This window comes from Stegodyphus dumicola, chromosome 3 (assembly GCF_044657685.1).
Source record: "Stegodyphus dumicola isolate Sdum_Otavi_A_Nest chromosome 3, ASM4465768v1".
Taxonomy (NCBI): Eukaryota; Metazoa; Arthropoda; class Arachnida; order Araneae; family Eresidae; genus Stegodyphus; species Stegodyphus dumicola.
The window spans coordinates 229327786-229349092 of NC_140770.1; the positions used below are offsets into that span (position 1 = coordinate 229327786).

General features: G+C 28.7%; 1 protein-coding gene across 4 annotated transcripts in view; it reads left to right on the forward strand.

Annotated features, from left to right (window-relative positions):
* LOC118200795 (testis-expressed protein 2-like) overlaps positions 1-10744 on the forward strand; it is a 71445-nt gene extending 60701 nt beyond the window's left edge. For 2 of the 4 annotated variants that reach the window (XR_015040414.1, XM_085813881.1), the window contains exon 10: positions 2162-4774. Coding sequence is in view for 2 of the 4 variants with exons in the window: in XM_085813881.1 (XP_085670007.1) it covers positions 2162-2233 (72 nt within the window). In the remaining 2 variants the exon portion in view is untranslated. Of the gene's footprint in view, positions 1-2161; positions 4775-10278 lie in introns of those variants that run through there. The other 2 variants (XR_015040415.1, XM_085813882.1) reach the window with 2 other exon arrangements.
* The last annotated feature ends 10563 nt before the right edge of the window (positions 10745-21307 follow it).

Sequence of the window (21307 nt, forward strand, 5' to 3'; positions counted from 1 at the left end):
GGAGACTAGTGGATTTGTTGCCAATCTAGAGAAACTTAGCTTCGCAACAACAAAGATAACGCATTCATTTATTATTGCCATTTAAATCATACTTAATTCTTTCTGGAATTTTTTCGAGGAAATAAGTGTTTAAGGTTTACTTCGTAATTTTTAATATAGATATTTTGAGTTTTTATGTATTTTTGCCTTCTTGCGAAGTGAGAACTGAATTAATTTAATGAGAAATACTCAATCGTCAGTAAAAAACTGTTTCTTTTTTGTTTTGTTTGCTTAATTTCCTTTATACATCATTCTAGCTTTATTATAGTATTTGAATAGAACATGTGGCAATGATTAGATAATTCTATTCTTTAAATGATATAAATTTTGTGCATTATGAGTTATAATATGAACGAAATATATAAGTTAACTGTTATATAATTATTGGATTATATAGCAGTTAACTTAGTTTCCGTTATATAATTATTAATACTGTTAAGTGAATCTAGCACCAGAGTGTCGCTATGGTAAACAATGGTAGAGTGAATTTTAAAGAATGCATTTGTTCTTTGTGGTTTATGCGCTGTCGGCGAGGTTGGTTTAATTCAATCCAATAAGTTTAAATGAAATGCAAGAAAAAATGCGTATAATTTAATATTCCATACACGGAAGTCATGTGGTGTACACATCAGAGGTTTTTTTTTTTTTTTTTTTTTGGTACAGTGTGCATAGGGTCTGAAAATGAAGTATATGAGAAATGTTATAGCAGGGAATAGTATTTACATGCATAGCAGTTACATTATAATGACCTTCTAGAGGCCAAAGAATAATAAAAATAGTATATCAAATGGTCATTTTGTGTAGTTCTGATTTGAAAGTGAGTAAAAAATTGCACTCATTCACAAAAAACATAAAGCATCAAGATGGAAGTACCAAAGTTCTGCCAAACATTTTATGCAATTCTATCTCAGTCAGGTAAATAATTTTTTACAATTGTGGTATAATAAAATACTGGGTCATTAGAGTTTATAACATTGCTACATCTCTTCTTTCGTAAAAAGACATTCAGAGACTATTTTTATGTAATGTTCTTTTTGTTTCATTCATTAAGACATTATTGGCTGTTAGACATACCTCTGTGGCATAGCTGCAAATATTTTATGCAGTTAATGAATTTTGAGAGCAGACCTATCATTAACTTAGAGAACTGGAGTGGACATTATAAAGAAATTCTTGTCGTCTAGGGGCCATTATGACTTAGGTGTTAAGAGATGTTAAACTGCTACTAAAACATGGGCACCTCCAACAGTTTGTTCTTCACCGTCTATGACTAAACCATTTCCAGATGTTGAACAGGAAAATATATTTGATTTACAGCACCTAATATCTGTATGAACGCAAACCAATTTCCTTTAGAAAGTTTTCAGCAAAGGCATCCTTCCTCTTAGGCAGATAGCCCTTGTGTGCTTTGCCATAGTCCAAGTAACCTAACAAATTATTGGTCATTATAACTCTTTTAGCTGTCTTTAACTTTGAAGAAGGTTCAGCTTCACTGTGGTGGAAAAAACATTTAATATTCGTTACATAAATGAAGCAATTTAAAATGAAGGTGCAACATTATGATAAATGGCTGGTACTGTATAAAAATTATGCTAATATTTACACTAGTAAGAGAGAGTTTCAGATGGAAAAGAAATACATCAGAATGTAGTTAAACATAATTTAGTTAGTTTTCTAACAGGCTTAAAAAAATTTAAAAAAATAAATAAATAAAAATCTAGGAAGGGAAGTCCTTAGGAAAAAGAATTCTCATTTTATTATAGTCATTATAATGCAATTTTACCTGATCAGTGGATCATTAATTTGAGGGGAAAAAAGTGCATTAACCTGATGAAATATTAAGTAGGACTTTCTTATAGGTCATTTATATATGGTTGCATTTTTACACTGAAAATCATGCAAAGGAAAATAATGTATGTATGTATGAATTATGGGGAAAGGATGTGTTTTAGTGTAGTTTATCATTATATTAGTGTAGTTATTCTTTTATAATTATATGCAGTTTTTTAAATAACGATTTTTAATACATGAAAGTATGTAGGATAAAGTTTCTAATGTATAATCTAAAAATTGAATGCATAATTGAACACTTGTAACTTTAAGAGTTTTTTCCTCTTTCCAGAAAGCACTTGTGATGCCAAATATGGATGATTTGATCATTCCTATCATGTATACTCCAGTATATGATCATTAAATGGCCCAAATTTATGGCTAAAGTGTTGGTGAAGAATTTTTTTAAAATATGCTTTATAAACTGATTTTATAATGGGCCTTTTTTTCATTGGCCATGCTTTTGAATTCTTAAGCTATTTAGGATATTGTAAATATTAGTTGCTCATGTTGCATTTAGCTAAGTAAATAATTGTGATAAAATTTTAATAAATATGGATTATTTTTGAGAAGCAACTGTGATATAATGTTACAAAATGGGAGATAGTTCCTTTGTGTATGATGGTTGTGTGTATCTATTGTACATCTTGTCATTTATTGAATAGGGAGCTTTGGTGCATTTTATTAATGAAAGTGGTTTTTCTCCGCATAAAGTTTTAGATGGATATTTATTGTACCTACTGCTCAGAAAACATATATAACATCTCCTTGCTTTTAAGAATTATAATATATTTATCTCGTGTTTTCTATTTATATAACTGATATTGTATTTTAAACACTTTTATGTAAATTTTGGATTTTCATATTCAGAATATAAAGATTACTCTTTTACATCTTTCATGAAATTTTATTAATAAAAATTATTTCTCTTAAATAAAATTAAATATTTTGAGTTTTATGCTCTTATATATCATTTTATCCTCCTCAAGTATTTGTTTTACATGTTGTTTGTTCTTTTTGTATTTCTCATTAATGCTTTGTAGACTTTTATTAAGAATATATGTTTCATTGTATTTCTACTTACATACAAATTGAATTTTGAAAACAATTTTAACCTCTTTTGACTGTTTTCTGTAGTTTTATTTGAATTGTATATGATGCAAAATATTTCATTTTTAACTTTCTCTATGTACAAATATTAATGTACAAAATATGATGTAGTTTAGTTATATTAAAGTGTTAAATGTGATATAAATATGAGCTTACATAATACATTAAAATTATTTTAATTGTTAGTACTTAATACTATGAAAAAAATTTAGCATATTTTATAGATCTTTTTCCATAAAAAATGGTTCTAATGTTATGCAGGATATTTCAGGAATGTAGCGTACATGATCTTTATTTAATAGGGGATTTGTTTAATGGCTGAATTATTTTAAGTGAATTTTTAATTGTAGCAGTGGTGGTATTCAAATAATTTAACAATTGGTTCACTGCCTAAATAAGCAATAATTAGCTGTCATAACTAAATAGTATTGAATTGCATATGTACAATATTACAATTTAGTTTTATCAATAGTTCACAAAAATAAAAATAGTTTAAGAAGCAATTCTACTGAACTAATATGAAATATCTGATTATCTGATTCCTGCCATTGTTATAATTACAGTTAAATGGAGTCGACGTTATTTTTATGTCTGAAAAATCTTGAAATATGATTGGCATAATTTAGAACTTAAGCTATGATTATTAATGTGCATTCAGTTTTAACATAAATCTTAATACTATTTTATAAAATATATTTTTCTTATAAGAAATATTTTTGCACCTTTTGAATAAGTTTATGCATTTTTGTTCAGTTTTTCTTTTAATTGCATATGTTGCATGTTCAGTTATTTGATACTGATCACATTTTAACAACATTTAATTTAATATTTATATCACACTGGTTAATATTTAATACATCAAGTAATTGTAATATTCACTTAAACTCTTCTTAATTAATAAACCCACTCTACAGGCTGGAGTGATTTTTACCATATTATTTTCATATATGATTTTGTTAAAAATACTTCTAGTTTAATATACTCTTCAAATGTAATAAGCAGTTATAAATAAAGCAAGTCAAGTGACAAGGGGAACATTAGGACAAGGGAAACTGTATTTATCTTGATGAATTCAAAAATGAAAAGTAACAAGTTCATTCAAAATATTTTTTGTGATAATTACAACATTTAATTAATGATTGTGAAGCACTTCAGAGCTGTTTGTTTAAAAGGAAGAATTACTTTCCTTTAAACAAACAGCCTATGAAAGCCTTTCTAACATGATTGCCTCATATTTACATTGCAATAGCTGGGTCATATAATATAAAGCTTATAAAATTAATAGCATTTATTATTTTTATATATGGTATTTCATAATTATAGTATGCATGTTTTGAAGTTAATGTAAAACTTTATGTATTAATTTTAAGCAGGATAAATTTTACATTTTATTTCCTTATGATACTTTTGTGCTCTTTTTTTTTTATTGTCCTTTATATTTCATATGATTAAGAGAATGCTTTGAATTCTTTTGTTATTTCTGTCATGTGTGAATTATTAGAAAATCAGTTATTTGGCATTTATATAAATTTTTACTCCAAAAATATGTCTGCCTTTATCTTTCTTTTACCTACATTTACTGGAAATTTATTTTGATATCATCAGCATTATTTTTGATTTATTCACTGAAAGATGCAATTTTCCAATATTGTTCATTTGATTCCATGAGAGCCGAATGAAGCTCAAGACTTTTTGTCATTTTCATCTGTATGATATATGTTTTGGAACATTTCAGAAATTTTCATTAATTGTACAGTCTTGAATTTTACTAAATAAAGGTAGATTTACTATTTTTTTTTTTTTTTTTTTACTTGATAAGGGAAATAAGAAATTGTCCTGTTATACTCTTGAATTATAGATACACATTTTTCTGTTGGGAATTTGTATCGCACATATCACATAAGCTGTTAGAATTATGTAATTTGATATCAGATATTTATATATATAATGTAACTTATAAATTTTGCATAAAATTATATGTGTTGGAGATCAGATAATTAATTACAACAGTACACAAGAGGGCTTTTTGTAACTAATCCCATAGGCTGATGCCTTCATGGAAGATTTTTTGAAGGCAATTTTTTAAATTTTATTACTGGAAGCTGGTTTGTGTGAGTTAGCTGGTTAGCCAATTCATTTACCTGCTGAGAGTTGAATCTTAGATGAAACTAGCAGTAATACTTGCTTTTAACTGATTGGCCTACAGAGCAAAAGAGCAAATTGTAGCATGCTTATATATTTATTATGTAATATACGTAATACCTAGGAATTTTGCATAACAATAAACGTGAAGGTTTTATTTGAGAAGTAAGTATATAGTTTATACAAAAGTATAAATATAATGGAATATATTTAGTTTATACAGTTTTCTGCTACTTTTACAAGAACATCAATTTTAACATAACTTTCATTAAAATACAGTATATCCTCAAACTAATATGGTTTGGATTAAATGAATAAAAAAACATAGTCAAATCAAAATTGTTAGGTTTAGCTGATTACTCTGTTAGTGCAATTTGCTCTGTTTACTTGTTCACAGTTTAATTTTAGCATACAAAATTGGGGTTTTTTATTTGTTTTAAATGTATATTATTTGTTATTATAAAATCAAGGAATTAAATTTAATACATTAAGTGCTGAACAAAAAAGAATTAGAACTGTCTGAGTGCAGACTGCAGAAGTCTCTGTTAGTGCAATTTGCTCTGTTCACTTGTTCATATTTTAACTTTAGCATACAAAATTGTGGTTTTTATTTATTGTAAATGTATATTATTTTTTATTATAACATCAAAGAACAAAAATAATTAAATTTATTAAATTAAGTGCTGAACAAAAAAGAATTAGAACTGTCTGAGTGCAGACTGTAGTGCTGAACTGCAGAAGGGTATTTGAAGTTTATGGAGTCAGATAATGAGCAGTTCCAAAATTCATGAATATAAAAAATATTAAAAAACATTCACATTCAAATATAGTGCAGTATTCTTATATTGTATTCTTCCAAGAGTGTTCTTATATTGTATTCTTCCAAGAGTGTGAAGATTATTCATTCAGTTAAAGTATGTGCCTATATAATGGAATATGTATCATATATATTTTTATCTTTTTTATTTAATTATATTTGCTTTTTTTTTTACCAGTTAGATAAATAGAACTAAACATCACAACTTGTATTGTAATTTTAATTTACCTAATTTTTTTTTTTTTTTTTTTTTTTTTTTTTATGGATGTGATTTCATATGCTTTTGCACTACCTATGCAGTTGCTTTATTCAAGGCTTTACTGCACATGCATCATTATATAGATGTTTTCTGACTAGTGTGAATATATTGGGTGCACTTGTATAACATCGATTTACATAACTATACTATAAATAATAAGCTATTTGTATTTATCACTCAACTGAACTCGACGCATTTAAAGAATATCTAATTTTTTCAAAACATTAAGTTTTAATAATTTAGATTTCTTTTACATGCCAAGTTTATAAATATAATATGAAATACTTATTTTATTATTTATTTAACACTTAGGAATGGCAAGTGACAAATTTTCATGAGCACTTTTCATATATTAGATGCAGCTTTTTTTTTTTTTTTTTTTTTTTTTTTTTGCTGTTAATTTGTTATATAATGCAATTTTTGTACTAGTGCTCTCTTTCCTCTCTCTCTTCTTCTTCTTCTTCTTTTTTTTTTTTTTTTTTTTTTTTTTTATCTTGCTTTATTTTAAGGTATAGTTAAAGTGTTTTCCTGTTAGCTTTTATGTACATTTTGTATTAACTATTTGAGAGCCATTAAAAAATGTGCTTAAATGTTACAGAAACAATTATGTGCCTTAATTGTATATTTGTGAGAAAGCAAATGTTTTATATCAGAGTTGACAAAAATTCTGTTGTTATGCATGCAGTGAAAGATCCATTATTCAATATTAAATTCACATGAGAATTAAATTTAGAGATAATTTTTTTTCATTTAAAGAGAAGCATAATGGGGCAATATATTTTCTTTTATTAACGAAATGATGTGACTAGAAATAAAAGAATTTTTAAAATTGCAGCTGAAATAGCTTTTATTTTCTGCATTGTTTGCCCTTCTGACTTACTATTTGCTTTATGCGGAGAGTTTCTCTGAATGTATGCCAGTTTTGGTTGAGGATTCTCTAACATATTACTAAAGTTTATTTCTGTGGATCTTTTTTATTTTTTAACAGTTTTTTTTTTAAAGTTTTGAAGATATTTTATAAGTTGTTCATAATATCATGGATATAAATCATTCCTTTCATAGCCATTTGCTGCTGAGAAAGAGAGTTTGTGTCATTTGTTGGAATGCCCTTCCATTTAAATTTAATACTGAATGCTTTATTTTAACAATTGCAGTAAAACCTCGTTATTCATACAGGTTCTTGCAGTGTTGCACAAATAGCAAAATCAATGACAGCCATCAATGAGTCTCATAATCTGTGGTATCATTTGTGTATTGGAATGTTCTCTGTAAATTTTAATGTAATAATGGATTTCATAGTTTCCCAATTACAGTGATCCATTATTATCTATGAGGGTTAAGTTCTGTATTGCATGGATAATGAGGCTAGGGAGTTATAAAAAATAGTGGGTTTAGTGCAATATTATCCATTTCTACAGAATTTGAACAAATTTACTTGATACCAATAAACAAAAGCTGTATTTAAGTACTAAATGAGTTTAACTATGATAATTAATTATATCAGAGAATATTAATGAATGTTTAGGTCATTAATGAAGCAGAAGGATTCTTTTACAGTGCTTTAATTAATTTGGTTAGTACATGTATTAAACTTAATTCCATTTTCATAAGAGTATACAGTTTGAGAATATGATCACTTAGGTGTCCTGCTAAATTGGGAAAATGTTTGAAGATTTAGAAATTGCCATGATAGTTGATTTTTGAAAAATATATATATATATATAAGATGATAAATGAAGAGGGAAAGTGAAAGAAGTAATAGAAGAAAAAAGTGAAAGATTGTCAGTACACAATAACTTAAAATGAAAGAATGACGTAAAGTGATGGAAATTTAGTTTTTGAAAAATTAAGTCGGAATAAATGAAATTCTAGAAATCATTTGTCTTACTGTAGAGAGATGTCTCATACTGTAGTCATTTTAGCAAAATATAAAGTTGCAAACACTTACGATCTTAATAAATCAGGGTTCGTACGGTCCTTAAGAGTCCTTAAGTTTTTTGGAATCAATTTTTGGTCCTTAATTTTGGCCAAAATCGGCAGAAGGTCCGTAATTTTATGGATTATGATTTGTTCCTATTTCTAATATAAATGGTGGGATGCTCGAGTTTCTGAGCAAGAAGTGAAACAATTATTTCGAAATTATTTCACTTTTTCTAATGAAGAGCTCTTAAACAACTTTTCGCTTTTGGGGAGGTGAATTCTTCTATTGAACGGCTCCAAATTTGGCGATTTTTAAGATCAGTTTCTATAGAAAATTTTAATTTCCATGATTTGGGAATTTTACAACGATTTTTTTTAAGCATTCTAACATTGATAAATATCATTAAAATAATGGTAATATATTGAAATTATATTTAAAATATAACATATTAATTAAAAATATCTTCTTTTTAATTTTTTCATGATAAGAGTTTTCTCATGTGTTCAGAATTCTCAGAATATGCATCAGTTTTCTCTATAAAATTAATTTCGCACTTTTTCCCATCTGATTATTTTTTTTTTTTTTTTTTTTTTTCTTTAAATATTTCTGGCTGTTTGCTGTTACAAAATTGGTAGGCGTAATTTTTCTTCCGGACATTAGATTTTGCAACAAGTTTAGAAGGATTTGAAAGCAAGATTTATAGACCCACCATTCCAGAAGATTTTAGAAAAATGTCTCTATGGTATTAACACGTAATGGATGTATTTTGCAGAAAGTTTGCAATGAATTTCTTACTTTTTGGAGAACATCTGGAAGAACAATGAAAACATAATATTTGGATGGTTTACTTCTGATACTAGAATATTTTTCTTAACATGCTTATCTTCCCCTTATTTTCTCTACTTTTCATTAGACACAAGTATGAAAAAATTTTTTAAATGCTTCTAATCTTATCACATGGGACAGGCATTATAGAAAGGAATTTTTTTATTAATAAAGAAATTGAAAACTGGCAATTTAAAAGAGTCATCTAATATGTCTTAATGCATCATACACAGGTCTGACGCTAGGCATTTTCGCACCTGGTGCAATCACGTGGAATATTAAACTTATCTCTGTAGATCCTAAATTTTGCTGACTAGTGCCTTTTTAAATTTTGCTGACTAGTGCCTTTTTAAATTCTGCTTCCAGTGCCTGCTCTAAATTCTAAAAGTTTTGCCATTTCTACATTTTGTTGCTCGGTGTGTCACTAAATTCTAAAATTTCTGCCACACTAGCTCTGTAACTGACCCTTACCATATATATTTCCATTTCTTCTGAATGTTCATATTACTAAAGAAATAAAATTAGCAGCTTTTTCTATACATTCTAAATGCATTTAATTTTTTTAGAATAACAGAAATCTTTAATTAAATCTAGGCAGTTTTTAAACTGAGGTTTTTGGTGTGTAAGACAAAATGTGTTTTTAATATCCGCTTGCTCGTTGCATTAGTTCCTGCCAGCTCTGATAATTTGCAACTTTTTGTCTTCGCATTATCGCTGCTGACATTTGAATTTGTTATGACAATATAGTTACTGAGCCAGCTTAAATTAAAATTAAATTGTATAGTCTTTGACCACTCGTCCACATTTTTTTGTTTGAATTTGATTGTTCTTGTTTAATTACATCACCACAAACTGCAATTGAATTGGGTAGCATAAGAACATGCCTTTAAGTTCTTTTTAAATAAGAGGCTTATTTAAATGTTTGTCTGACTTTGTAGTTACTTTGAGACATAGCGATAACTTGCTTTACATCTGTCGGGAGTTTTTGGACTATTTAACTGGTACCAGATCAATTAAACCCTCATAGGTACATTGTGGAGAGGTTGTCAACTTAGGAGATAAAGTAAGCAGAAACTAGTCAGAATATTGGTTTGTGTATTCACACAGATTTTTAATTGTTAGGAAAGATGTTTAAAATTATCCTAACATCGTTTAAGAATCAATGGCATAAATTACATGTATTTTAAAGTGTGAAATTTTATTAGATTGCGATTTTAATAGGGAAGGGACTTTTAACAATATTGTTAAAAAATAAGTAAATTATTTATTATTAATAATATTTTAATTGAATTTATTAATTTGCTATTTGCTAATAGGTCCTTAATTTTTTTTCAGTAATGGTCCTTAAAAGTCCTTAATTTCCATGTGCAGAAATGTGTACGAACCCTGCAAATGTGATGTTCATGTATTGCATGTATAGTACAGATGTGGTACAGCAAAATAAAAGAAAATGATCAAAACCTTAGTTTGTTTTACACCAACTAGCATTCAGTAAACTGAATTGAATAACATTTACCAAGTACAAGCTGAGCAACAGCTGAATTGTAAAACTGGTAAACACATGATTGTGGTTCAAAATCCTAGCAAATGGTGAGGCCGCATGGAAGTTTTTTTGTATTCCCCATGTGAAATGTAAATGCAAGACTTTTTTCTCTCAGAGTCCTCTGTTTCTTCAAAATTTTTTTTAGATCCTGAAATTTTTAATTTGCCTAAATTTATTTGGACACATTCCAATGTATATTTTTTTACTTATATTATGCCAGAATTTTTCTGCTTATCCCTTATAGTCTCCTAATATATGATTGAAATTTTCTTTTTTCCATTTCATTATTAGACAGAATATCTGTGAAATCTCATTCAAATGGGTTATCCAACTCATTTTTAGAAACTATTAATATATCAAATGCTTGGCTGCTTAATCTTGAAACAATATCTAGATAATATTGTATGTATTGTTGTTATCTTGCCCACATTACATGGAACAATGGTTGATAGAATCTACTCTAAAGAGAGGTTGGACTTCTATTTTCCACCCCCAAGTTTGAGGGAAAGCACCTTGGGGGGGATCCGGGGTCTCCCACCCTTCTCACCCACCAATCCATGCAAGAGGATTTCGGCTCGCTGCATATTTAGAGTGCCGCCATGCCACACCGGCACTAAACATTTACAAACATCCATGTCGTACCTGGGATTCAAGCCCGGGCCCTTCGGTACCGTAGTAAGTTCCCCTAACCACTATATACTGTCTAGGTGACTACTGTATGTATGTATTTGTACCAACAAATAAAGACATAGTTAAGAATTAAAAGTTTAATCCTATATCTTCCTAATTCATAGATTTTGTCGATAAACTTGACTGCAAGTTAAATAAAAGTTATTTGCAGTTTGCCCTCCCTCCAAAAAATATTTACACATTTCCATTAAAGTGAATATATATAAGGTAACTTAAATAAGGCCTAAAAATTTGAGAACAAACTGCAGTACTTTGCAACATGAAATTAATACAAGTATTTTCTTTAGGCTGTTTAAAGACTCCTCAGATTAAGTTGATATTTGGTGACTAAAAAAAAATTTTTTTTTTGGAGGGGGTCGTTTTATCTGTAAGAATTTAACAATTTCAAGTTAAAATCTTTCTTTTTGAGTTTGCAGAATCAACTGTATTTGTATTCTTTTGAATTTTTGAATTAGTTAAAAATTCAAATGAAAGTGAACTGCAGTTTTTTTTTTTTTTTTTTTTTTTTTTTTTTTTTTTTTTGAAACATTGCTTTTAATAAATGTTGAAATTGTTGGAAATACATGAAAAACTGGAAATGCTTTTGCTTACAGAAGTATAGAATATTGAAAAAATTAATTGCTAAATCGTTGTAACTAGAAAACTGAAAGTATGTAAATCTAATTATATGTGGTAATGCTACAGTATTTTGGAGATTCTGTGGAATTTTAAAATTCTGCCATAGAGCAAACTCTATATTTAATTTTATTTAGATAGCTATAGAATATTAGCAGGTAATTTTTTTTATTGTTTTGCATTTCTAAATCAGTACATTCATATATATATATGCATATATGAATATTTATATATATGGCATTTATATTTATATATATCATGTATATTACATATTTGAGAAAAATTAAAAGCATAAGGTTGGAAGACCTTTCTTGTTAGAAGCTTTTACTCTCATGTCAACTTTTGATATTTCTTTTTTATTCAGAAGAATTGTGATACACTTTTTTAGCTACTTCAGTTTTAACTTTTGATGATCATGGCTCAAGATTTTTTTTTTTTTTTTTTTTGTGTGTGTGTGTGTGTGTGTGTTGCTCTCTTTTAATATCTTTAAAATCTTTCCTTTACTGTTTCATTCTGTGGTTAAAATATGAGCTATCATGATGTTCATATTCAGAGTTCTATCATCATTAGTTTATATTTTTGGCCTCAGCTTCATATACTTGTTGTGGAATATTTAATCATTCTTTTGATTCCTTGATATTGACAAGACACTCTGTGATGTGATATAATTTTTCCAGATTTTTCTCAATCAGTTTTGATTGTTCTTTTGTATTTTTGAATATGCCTTTGAAAGTTCTTAGCATACAATAATCCTTAAGAGCTGTAATCACGCTTGGGTCTAAGGGCTGCAAAAGCGAGGTATTTCATGACTATGATTTAAGCACTAAGTGACCTAATTGCCAGGACTCTGGAACATTGCTAACCAAATAAAAGAACATTTAAAACTGTTTATTGTGTATACAGAATATGTATTCTCGAATGAAGCAGTTCTTGAACCAGTCACTAATTATCTGTGCTGCAAATCATGATTTTGATTTCAAAATTACTGGGAACTTCCAAAATGCTGGCCTATGACCCTTGTCTTTATTCTTCAGAGACTATGGGTTTTTAATGATTTGAATTTATCAAACAATTTTTGTATTTTATTTCAGACCATTGGTAGTGGAAATTACAGATGAGTTGTATTATTGCATTAAAATTTCTTACATGCAACCATAATTATTTACAGTTTAATATCTTTATCATGGCAATGTAGCCTATAGGAATGATTAAACTTTGACATGCCCATTATAATTGAATAGTTGCATGTTTATAGTTAAATAGGTGAGCTAAAAAATAAAGCAGTTATTTTTACATAGTTTTTTTTCATTTGGAAAAACTAAACTTGAAAATAAACATATATTCTGATGGACCATGCTATAGCAGCTACATATTGAATGTCTGATTTATACAACAATTAAGCTCTTATGATAAATGAAATGTTATAATTATGTTGGTCAATTAGAATAACTGATTAATATTATGTTAATAATAATATTACCATAATATTGTATATGTAATATTATGTATTATCTCTCTATACATACATACACATACAGAAAATTAGAAGGGAAGCCAAAATAAATCTGTATATAAATATTAAGGGTAGGACAGGATTAAAGTCTTTAAATTACCTTTAAACGGTAAATTGGTGAATTATCAGATTTCTTGTCATGAAATTTAATGAATAGAGGGGAAAATTAATGGGATTATCTGTGATTAGTAATACTTCATATTAATATAAAAATACTGTTATAATAATAAGGCATTGAAAATAAAAAAAAAAGTGGGCCAATAATTGCTTAAAGATGAAAGAGTAATGTATTAAAAATTGTTCCATTAATAACTGTTTAGTAAAAATTTACTTATAAAATATATTCTTATTGCTAATGGAAAGCGCTTATGAGGATGAAATTTTATAAACATAAAAAATAATTTTTTTCTCTTTTCATAAGTGTATTTTATTTTTGCGCATTCTTTTCCTTTATCTTATATCTCTAACTTGTATATCAGATTTTATCCTGTTTCTCCTGTGTAATACATTGCAGGTATTTGAATTTTGGGTCCAGTGTTGTAGTTCCCTTGTATAATACATAAAACATTCAGGTTGAGACTCATTCATTTAAATGAATGACTCCCAACATTTTTCTTGCATTGACTCCTTCTAAAAAAATGGTTTTCTTCATTGACCCCTTACATTTTTCTTTGTAATGTAAAACATAATCATGATACAAATAATTGCACACAAAAATAACACTTAGACTAAGAATGTAGACACAAGTATTGTAATTAATAGAATTATATTTTATTATTTTTATTTTACAAATATAAATGAATTTTCAAAATCAAAATCGCAAGTTTTAATTGCACAAAATGCTTGTTGTTCTAATGCAGTATTTTTAATATTTGGCATAAAACTGCTTTATTTAATTCGAAAATAGTCAGCTTGCTTTTTATTTTCCATAATAAATTATTGATTTGACTAAAATCTGTTTCTACTAAATAGGAAGAGGGAAAAGACAGTAATGTTTTTTAGAAACAACTTTTATTTTGGGATATTCTCTCAGATTAATTTTAGATTCTAAAACTCAGTACACACATGCCTCGAATAAGACTTGTGTTTAGTCATCCTCCTTCAAGGCAGTCAACTCTTCTTGGATCAAGAACAATTATATCACAATTTAGCCATTCTATGGTCCATGCTGGTACATTTAAATTTTTACTGTCTTGGAAGCAAAATCTTTATTTTATTTAATTTATTTTTTGCAAGAAGCTTGTATATAATACATCTGAGGTTGTTTGGAAGTTTTGCATTTTTCTTACCTTTTTGTTTGTGTTCTCGTATTTTACTTTTTTATTTTGCATAAAAAAGTATAAATTATATCTTTAAAAAATGTATTATTGATTTGTAAAAAAAATTTAAATAATTTTTATGTTAATTTAAAAGTCAAACAACAAAAATCAGCGTTATATTTTTAAATTTTCACAGGACGATATGTGAAAATATGAAAATATAACACTGATTTTTGTTGTTTGGCTTCTAAATTAATATTTATTCGGCGTGTTATTGTATCTGAATTTATGTGTTTTTCCCCTTTAATTTATTTTTATATGATTTCTTCTGTTATATGATACAACAAACTGTTAATTATCAATTTCGCTATATTAATAATGTTTGGAGGGTAATCAAAGGGATCTTCGTTATGCCAATCAGTTAGTTGCCTATGCATATTTGGCTGTCAGCCTCTTGATCATTGACTCCCTTTAAAATTTCATTAGCCCTTGGGTGTATATACTTACGTCGCTGGGAGCCCCTGATAAAAATCATTTATGGGCAAAACAATAAAACTGAAGATATCTGCGAATTTCTTTTCAGTGAATGTATTTAGCATAAAATTTGAAAAAATACTTCTCAAAGGGTTAATAAATGCATTTTTCTTATACTGTTTACTGATACAGAATTCAGTCAGTAGGTAAAATTTTAATTGATTAATTAATCAGTTACCTGGTAATTCACCTATCTTTTATGTATATATATATCTATAAGTAAGATAAAAAATAATTAAATCAAAATTTGAACTGCAGTTTGAAATAGTTCATTAACATTTCATTTCAATTTGGCTATTTTCTCATTCTAATTTAAAATGAGTAACTGGTTATGATAAATCTTTTTAAACTGCATCATTTCCAAATTAATTTATGTCATACAATTGTACTAACGCTGCTGATGAAATGTAAATTCTTTAGAGCAGGGGTCTCCAACCGTTTTGTCTGTAAGAGCATATATCTGTTGGACAGTGGCTTTGTGCTGGTATCTATCTGTGTTGGATGCAATTTCTATTTCATTAAAAAAGAGAAAACTTTCATATAGAATTTTATTGAAATCTGAATAGGAGACAAAAAGTAATTACATGTAGTGTTTTAAATGGTACACTGCGCAAAAAAAGGGGGGCAGTTCTATATCTCCCGTTCTACTGGGCCGGTTTGGTATAATTTATTGATTTATTAATTGAGTTTGATATATATTTATCAATCTCTTTTTTTATTAAACTTATTTGGTTCTTCCTTTCACATTTCGAAATTTAGGTTCATTCTAAATAAAATTCACCCATTTTTTATGGTTTATTTTTAAAATTTGTATTTTTAAATAATTTTTATAAATTTTTCAAAAAAATTTTTGAATTATAATCTATAAAATTTTTACCATCGTCTTAAAGTAGACGTATTTCTAAACATACCTGCAAAAAAATACAGTTTTTTATTCACAATTTCCGAAGATATACGTTAATTTGTGTATTGGTGCGTTTTAAAATTTGGCATATTTGTTGAAAGCGATAAAACATCAAATGTGGTTTAGACACTGCTAAAATTAGTTGGAAGTAGGAACGATGTGACTTTTTTCCCGCTCACGTACAATGTGAAAAGGTAGCAACGAGGTGCCTATTTTTCCGGTCCGGCATAATGGAAGGGAAAGGAAAATTGGTTGCCACATATTAAGAAGTTCGCCAAGTGAATTATTCTTGGCGAAAACTGAAAAAAATTGTGCCAAGATAAAATTTTGAGTGTCTCCGTAAACTTCGCACGAAATTTTACAAAATTTAATATCTAGGCATAACTTGAGTCGTAGAATCGAAATATGGAAAAAAATTGGCATGTTATTTCAGAAAAAGTCCGATTTTGTGTCAAAATACCTATGTTAGAACAATTCTACATATAAATCTAATATATATCCTAAGTCGCGCTTTCGAGACATGAAAAACGCAATTTGAATTTTGTCTATCGGCTCTGTAGAACGGAAATATGTGGGAAAATTCCTTAAAATACTTTTTCAAAGACTAGTAAGTGTATACTTTGCTGTATCAAAATTTTACTGGCTTCTTTTTTTGTAAGAAAATTGAATTAATGCTGTAAGACTTAAAATAAATTATTTCATTCGAACGGTTCTATAAAGAAAAGATACAAATAATTATATCTGAATGCTCATTTTAATTTTATGGGAAGGTATTTTTCATTGGTAGGAAATTTATGCTAAGATCATTTGTGACATTTTTATGCAGTAGTGTTTCATTGATAAAGTTACAAAACTCTGCAATGAATGTATAATTTAATGTTAAGTTACGTAAAATGATTATGTTGTAAATATTAACCTTTTCAAACAATCTGCAAAGATGAAAAGAGAAATACCACATATTAATTATATTTTATAAATTTATAAATTACAGTTCCAGATTTATTTTATCCCACGTAAACTACATATTTAATGTTTATATTTTATGCCTTAAATGAATCAATTTCTTTGCTGTTAAACACAAGCTTTCGTGTATTATTTTGTACTTTGTTTTAAAATTTCTTTCATATTATATCGTTTTAATTTTGCTGGGAAATTGTTGTTGCAACTGTGAATAAAAGTCTATGCTGAACATTTATGTACTTTTTTTTTTTTTTTTTCCCCTTGAAGATTTAGAATTGGTGAGACATGCATAATTCAGTATAATTTTACATATTTTGCTTACCGTCATACAATTTCAACACCTAAGTTCATCCCAATACTATCAGCAAGAGGTCATTGCAGAATTATTTCAATAAGACATCAGATGATTTTCTGATTTCTCTTCTCTATTCATACTCATGAAGCCATATAAAATGTGCAAGGATTTGTGTTCTAATATACTATACTGCCAAACTTCGAACTTTTCATATAACAGGTCTGCATGTATTTTATGGTAATAAATAATAAAATAATTTAGTATCTACATATATTTTATGCATTCATAACATATCTAAATTTAGTTGTTGTTGCCAGTCTCACTTGTCTAACAATAGTAAGCACAAGGCCACAACAATCGTAGTGGCAAGGAGTCAAATGCATCTGTCATTGGCAAGAGCCTTGAACACCATATAAATAACAGCCTGACTTTTAGTTCAGTTCGGCCTCTAATTTTGAGAGAGAGTACCCAGCAGGGAAGGGGCGGCAAGGGTCTCACACCCCTCCCCCTTACCACCACCATTTTGAGAGGACTTTCGACTCACCACATATTTAGAGTGCTCCCATGCTGCACAAACATTATACATTTACAAACATTCTCTGGGATTCGAACCCGGGCCCTTCGGTACGACAGTCAAAGTCAGTAAGCGCTATCCCAGTTAGGTAGCTTATCTAAATTTTAAGTTATCGTCTGATATTTACAAACTACATGATTTGCTTTTTAATTTCTCAGAATGCTTTCCCAAGATAATTATCCAACATATGTAGTAAAAATCACTATATAAGGAAAGCTGCACAATTCAAACCCTGTACTTTAAGAGAAAATATACTTTCATCCTCATTATAAATATATTTTGAACCTTGAGTAACTCTGTAGACAGAAGTATGTAGCATAGATAAATACTCAAAGCTTATAGCTACCTTTTTTAACATTCTCTATACTCTGACCTTACTATGTAGTAAAATGATGTGATGTACCTTCTTTCCGAATTTAATACATAAAGCAGTCTTTCCCATTGAATCATAGAGAGTAAGAAATAAAACATGACATTTGTTGAAGAATGAAATTTTTTCTGTAAGCATAGTAGAACAAAATGTATTAAAACTCTCCGACTATTGCATCAGCAATCTCCATATTAAACATCTTTAACCAAGTATGATCATCAGCATACTGATTAAGGTAAGTCTTAGTGATACAGAGGCTGTTCGCACATTTTTTAGACTATTTTGGTAAGCGGTAATAAAAAAATCGTTTCCTGCAAAAGAACTAATTGCAATTGTACTATGTTTTTAAAAGTCAAAATTATTGTCTGTGGCTTGAAAGTTTTGTTTTTATTCAAAATGGCGAATTTAACAAAGCAGTGGTTCGAAGGCTACATTTACGCTCTTTCTGAAGAGAAATATGCATACTCCGTTATCCAAAAACGATGTGAGAGTCATGGTTTTGTGATATCTATAGCGTCGATAGGTAATATCATCAACAAGAAAGAAAAAAAAAAACGTGAAATTGGAGCCTCAAGTGGGACAAAAATTCCAAACAAGTATCCAAGGAAGAAACGGACATCTTCGGCTATTGCAAAGGTGGTGTATTTAATTATGGCAAAGCACACTAGGGCTATCTGCCTAAGGGGAGGGAGGACTTTCTAAGGGAAACTGGCTCGTATACACGTTACACATGGGGAAAACCACGAAAACACCCATGCAGCCAGCCCGTTCGCGGGATTCGAACCTCGGGCCGAACTACCAGTGTTCAGCGACTTTACCGCTCGGCCGCTGATTGGCCTATTGTGAAGGTACGTTATTTAATGTTAAAAGAAAATCCCTTTAGTCAAAGGACAGTTGGAAAATCATTAACCCTTTGCGGCATGGTGGGTCAATATATGTCCCACCTAATTAATATTTATTTTCTCAGTTAGCAATTTCCGTTAGAAATTTTCTAATCTTTTAAAAATAATCTATTTTAGTTATTATTTTTCTCAGTAGATGTTACTACTATACCAGGGCTTAAGTTTATAAGCAAAAAATATTCAAAATAGGATCACAAGAGTGATACCCCTGTATCTCGCATTTTTCAATATTTTAAAAATTTTGGTATACAATTTATGATATGTATGATACTTTTTAATATTCAAAAGTACTTTATTTTCAAAAATCTTAATTGTATTCAATATTTTATAACATTAATTTTGCAGTTGAAATAAGTGGGTTAAAATTTGTCCCACCACACACTTGAATTTCCGCTCAATAGATGGCAGCACTCACGATTATTTTTTCTTTTCTTTTTTGCATCTACTTTTTTCATGATTGCGCGCCCTTTTACATCCGTTGTATGCTCTGATGTGCTAAAATGTCTAGGAAAAAATTAACAACTCAGGAAACTTTGAATCTTTTTGATGAATTGCCATCCGATTGCGACTCAAATGCTTCAGATGTTCGTTCTGATTCAGATGAAATTGAAATCCAGGAGAGAATAACTGAGGTTGAAGTTATTGCTGAAGAAGAAAGGGAAGTAGTTACAATTTGTTTCGCTTTTTAAAGACACAGACCCATCTATGCATGTGGCACTGTAAATATGGATCGGAAGTATCCACCCAAAAATTTAAAAGACAAATTTATGTCAAGAGAATATAGACTTTTCAGTTAGCGATGATTCAATTTATTGCATTAAATGGAAGGATAAAAGATCCGTTTCTATCCTGTCTTGCTTGGAAAAGGCAACTGAAATGAAAGAAATTAATAGAAAGGAACGAGATGGAAAGACAAAAAAAAAAAAAAAAAGTACTGTGCCCAAACAGCATTATTTCATACAATAAGAATATGGGATATGTCGACTGATTGATCAACTGAAAGGACTATATGAAACAGACCGCAAAAGCAAGAAATGGTGGCACATGATTTTTTTTTTTTTTTACTTTTTAGATGCGAGTATAGTAAACACATTTATTCAAGTTTGTTCGCAAATCTGATCATGATGTAAAAACAACGAAATATTTTCTTCTCTCAGTTACAGAAGGTCTAATGGCACTTGCAGGCAAGAAAGAGCTGAAAAGAAAACTGAAATCCCCAGTTCAAATAAAAACTAAAAACCCGTTCGTACAACCAGAAAAGACACTAAAAAATGTAAGTAAAACGCCAAAGAGAACGAGCAGGAAAAGATCAGGATTGCAGCATATCGAAAGAAGAACGACGAACATTTTGGATGTGTGAAACATGTGAAGTGCCTCTATGCTTACAAAAGAATGAAACATATTTTTCAAAGTTTCATGAAAAATGACTTTTTTTCAATTTTAGTCATATATAAATGTTTTTGAATCAAGTGCCAATTTTAATATTTTATTTAGTATCATATGTACGAGTACCAAATTTTAATCTTAAAATAATATTCAAGAAAATATTTTCTTTTGTTCCTAAAATTAAAAAATATTAAATATATACTATATGCAAAATGTGCATATGCAAAATTTTACAAGTCATGCATATATGCAATAAGTACAAAATGCATTTTAGTGTGTTTATTATGAATATTTTAGATTGCACGCTTTATTTTGTTTATTCATTCCACATATAATTTTTTTTCCTGCTATACACCAATATGCTATAAGACATGTGCTAGTTCCATGGTGGGACAAACGGTATCCCACCTTCCACCGTAAAAAATAAAAGCGCAGAATTTTTTTCAAGCCTTAAAAGCGCTTAAGTAAGCCCATCTGACTTATTCTAAGGCATTTTTTAAAGATTAAAATATATTTTAAATATGCGTGTCGCAAAGGGTTAAAATGCTCGGTGCCCACTGTAAACAAAATGATAAACGTTGATTTAAATCTTAAGAAAGCGAAAAAACGCGATGTGCATCGTCTTCTTCCAAAGCATATCGCTCAACGCAGGAAACGCTGCAGAATTCTATAAGAGAAACACTTATCCAAAGAAAAATGGAAAACAATTGTCACAATAGATGAAGCATGGGTGTATTTAAATGATTGTAACAAAAAAAAGAGCCATTTATTATCATAAAAGGGGAGAAAAAAATTTAAGTACATGGTTCAAAGAATTGA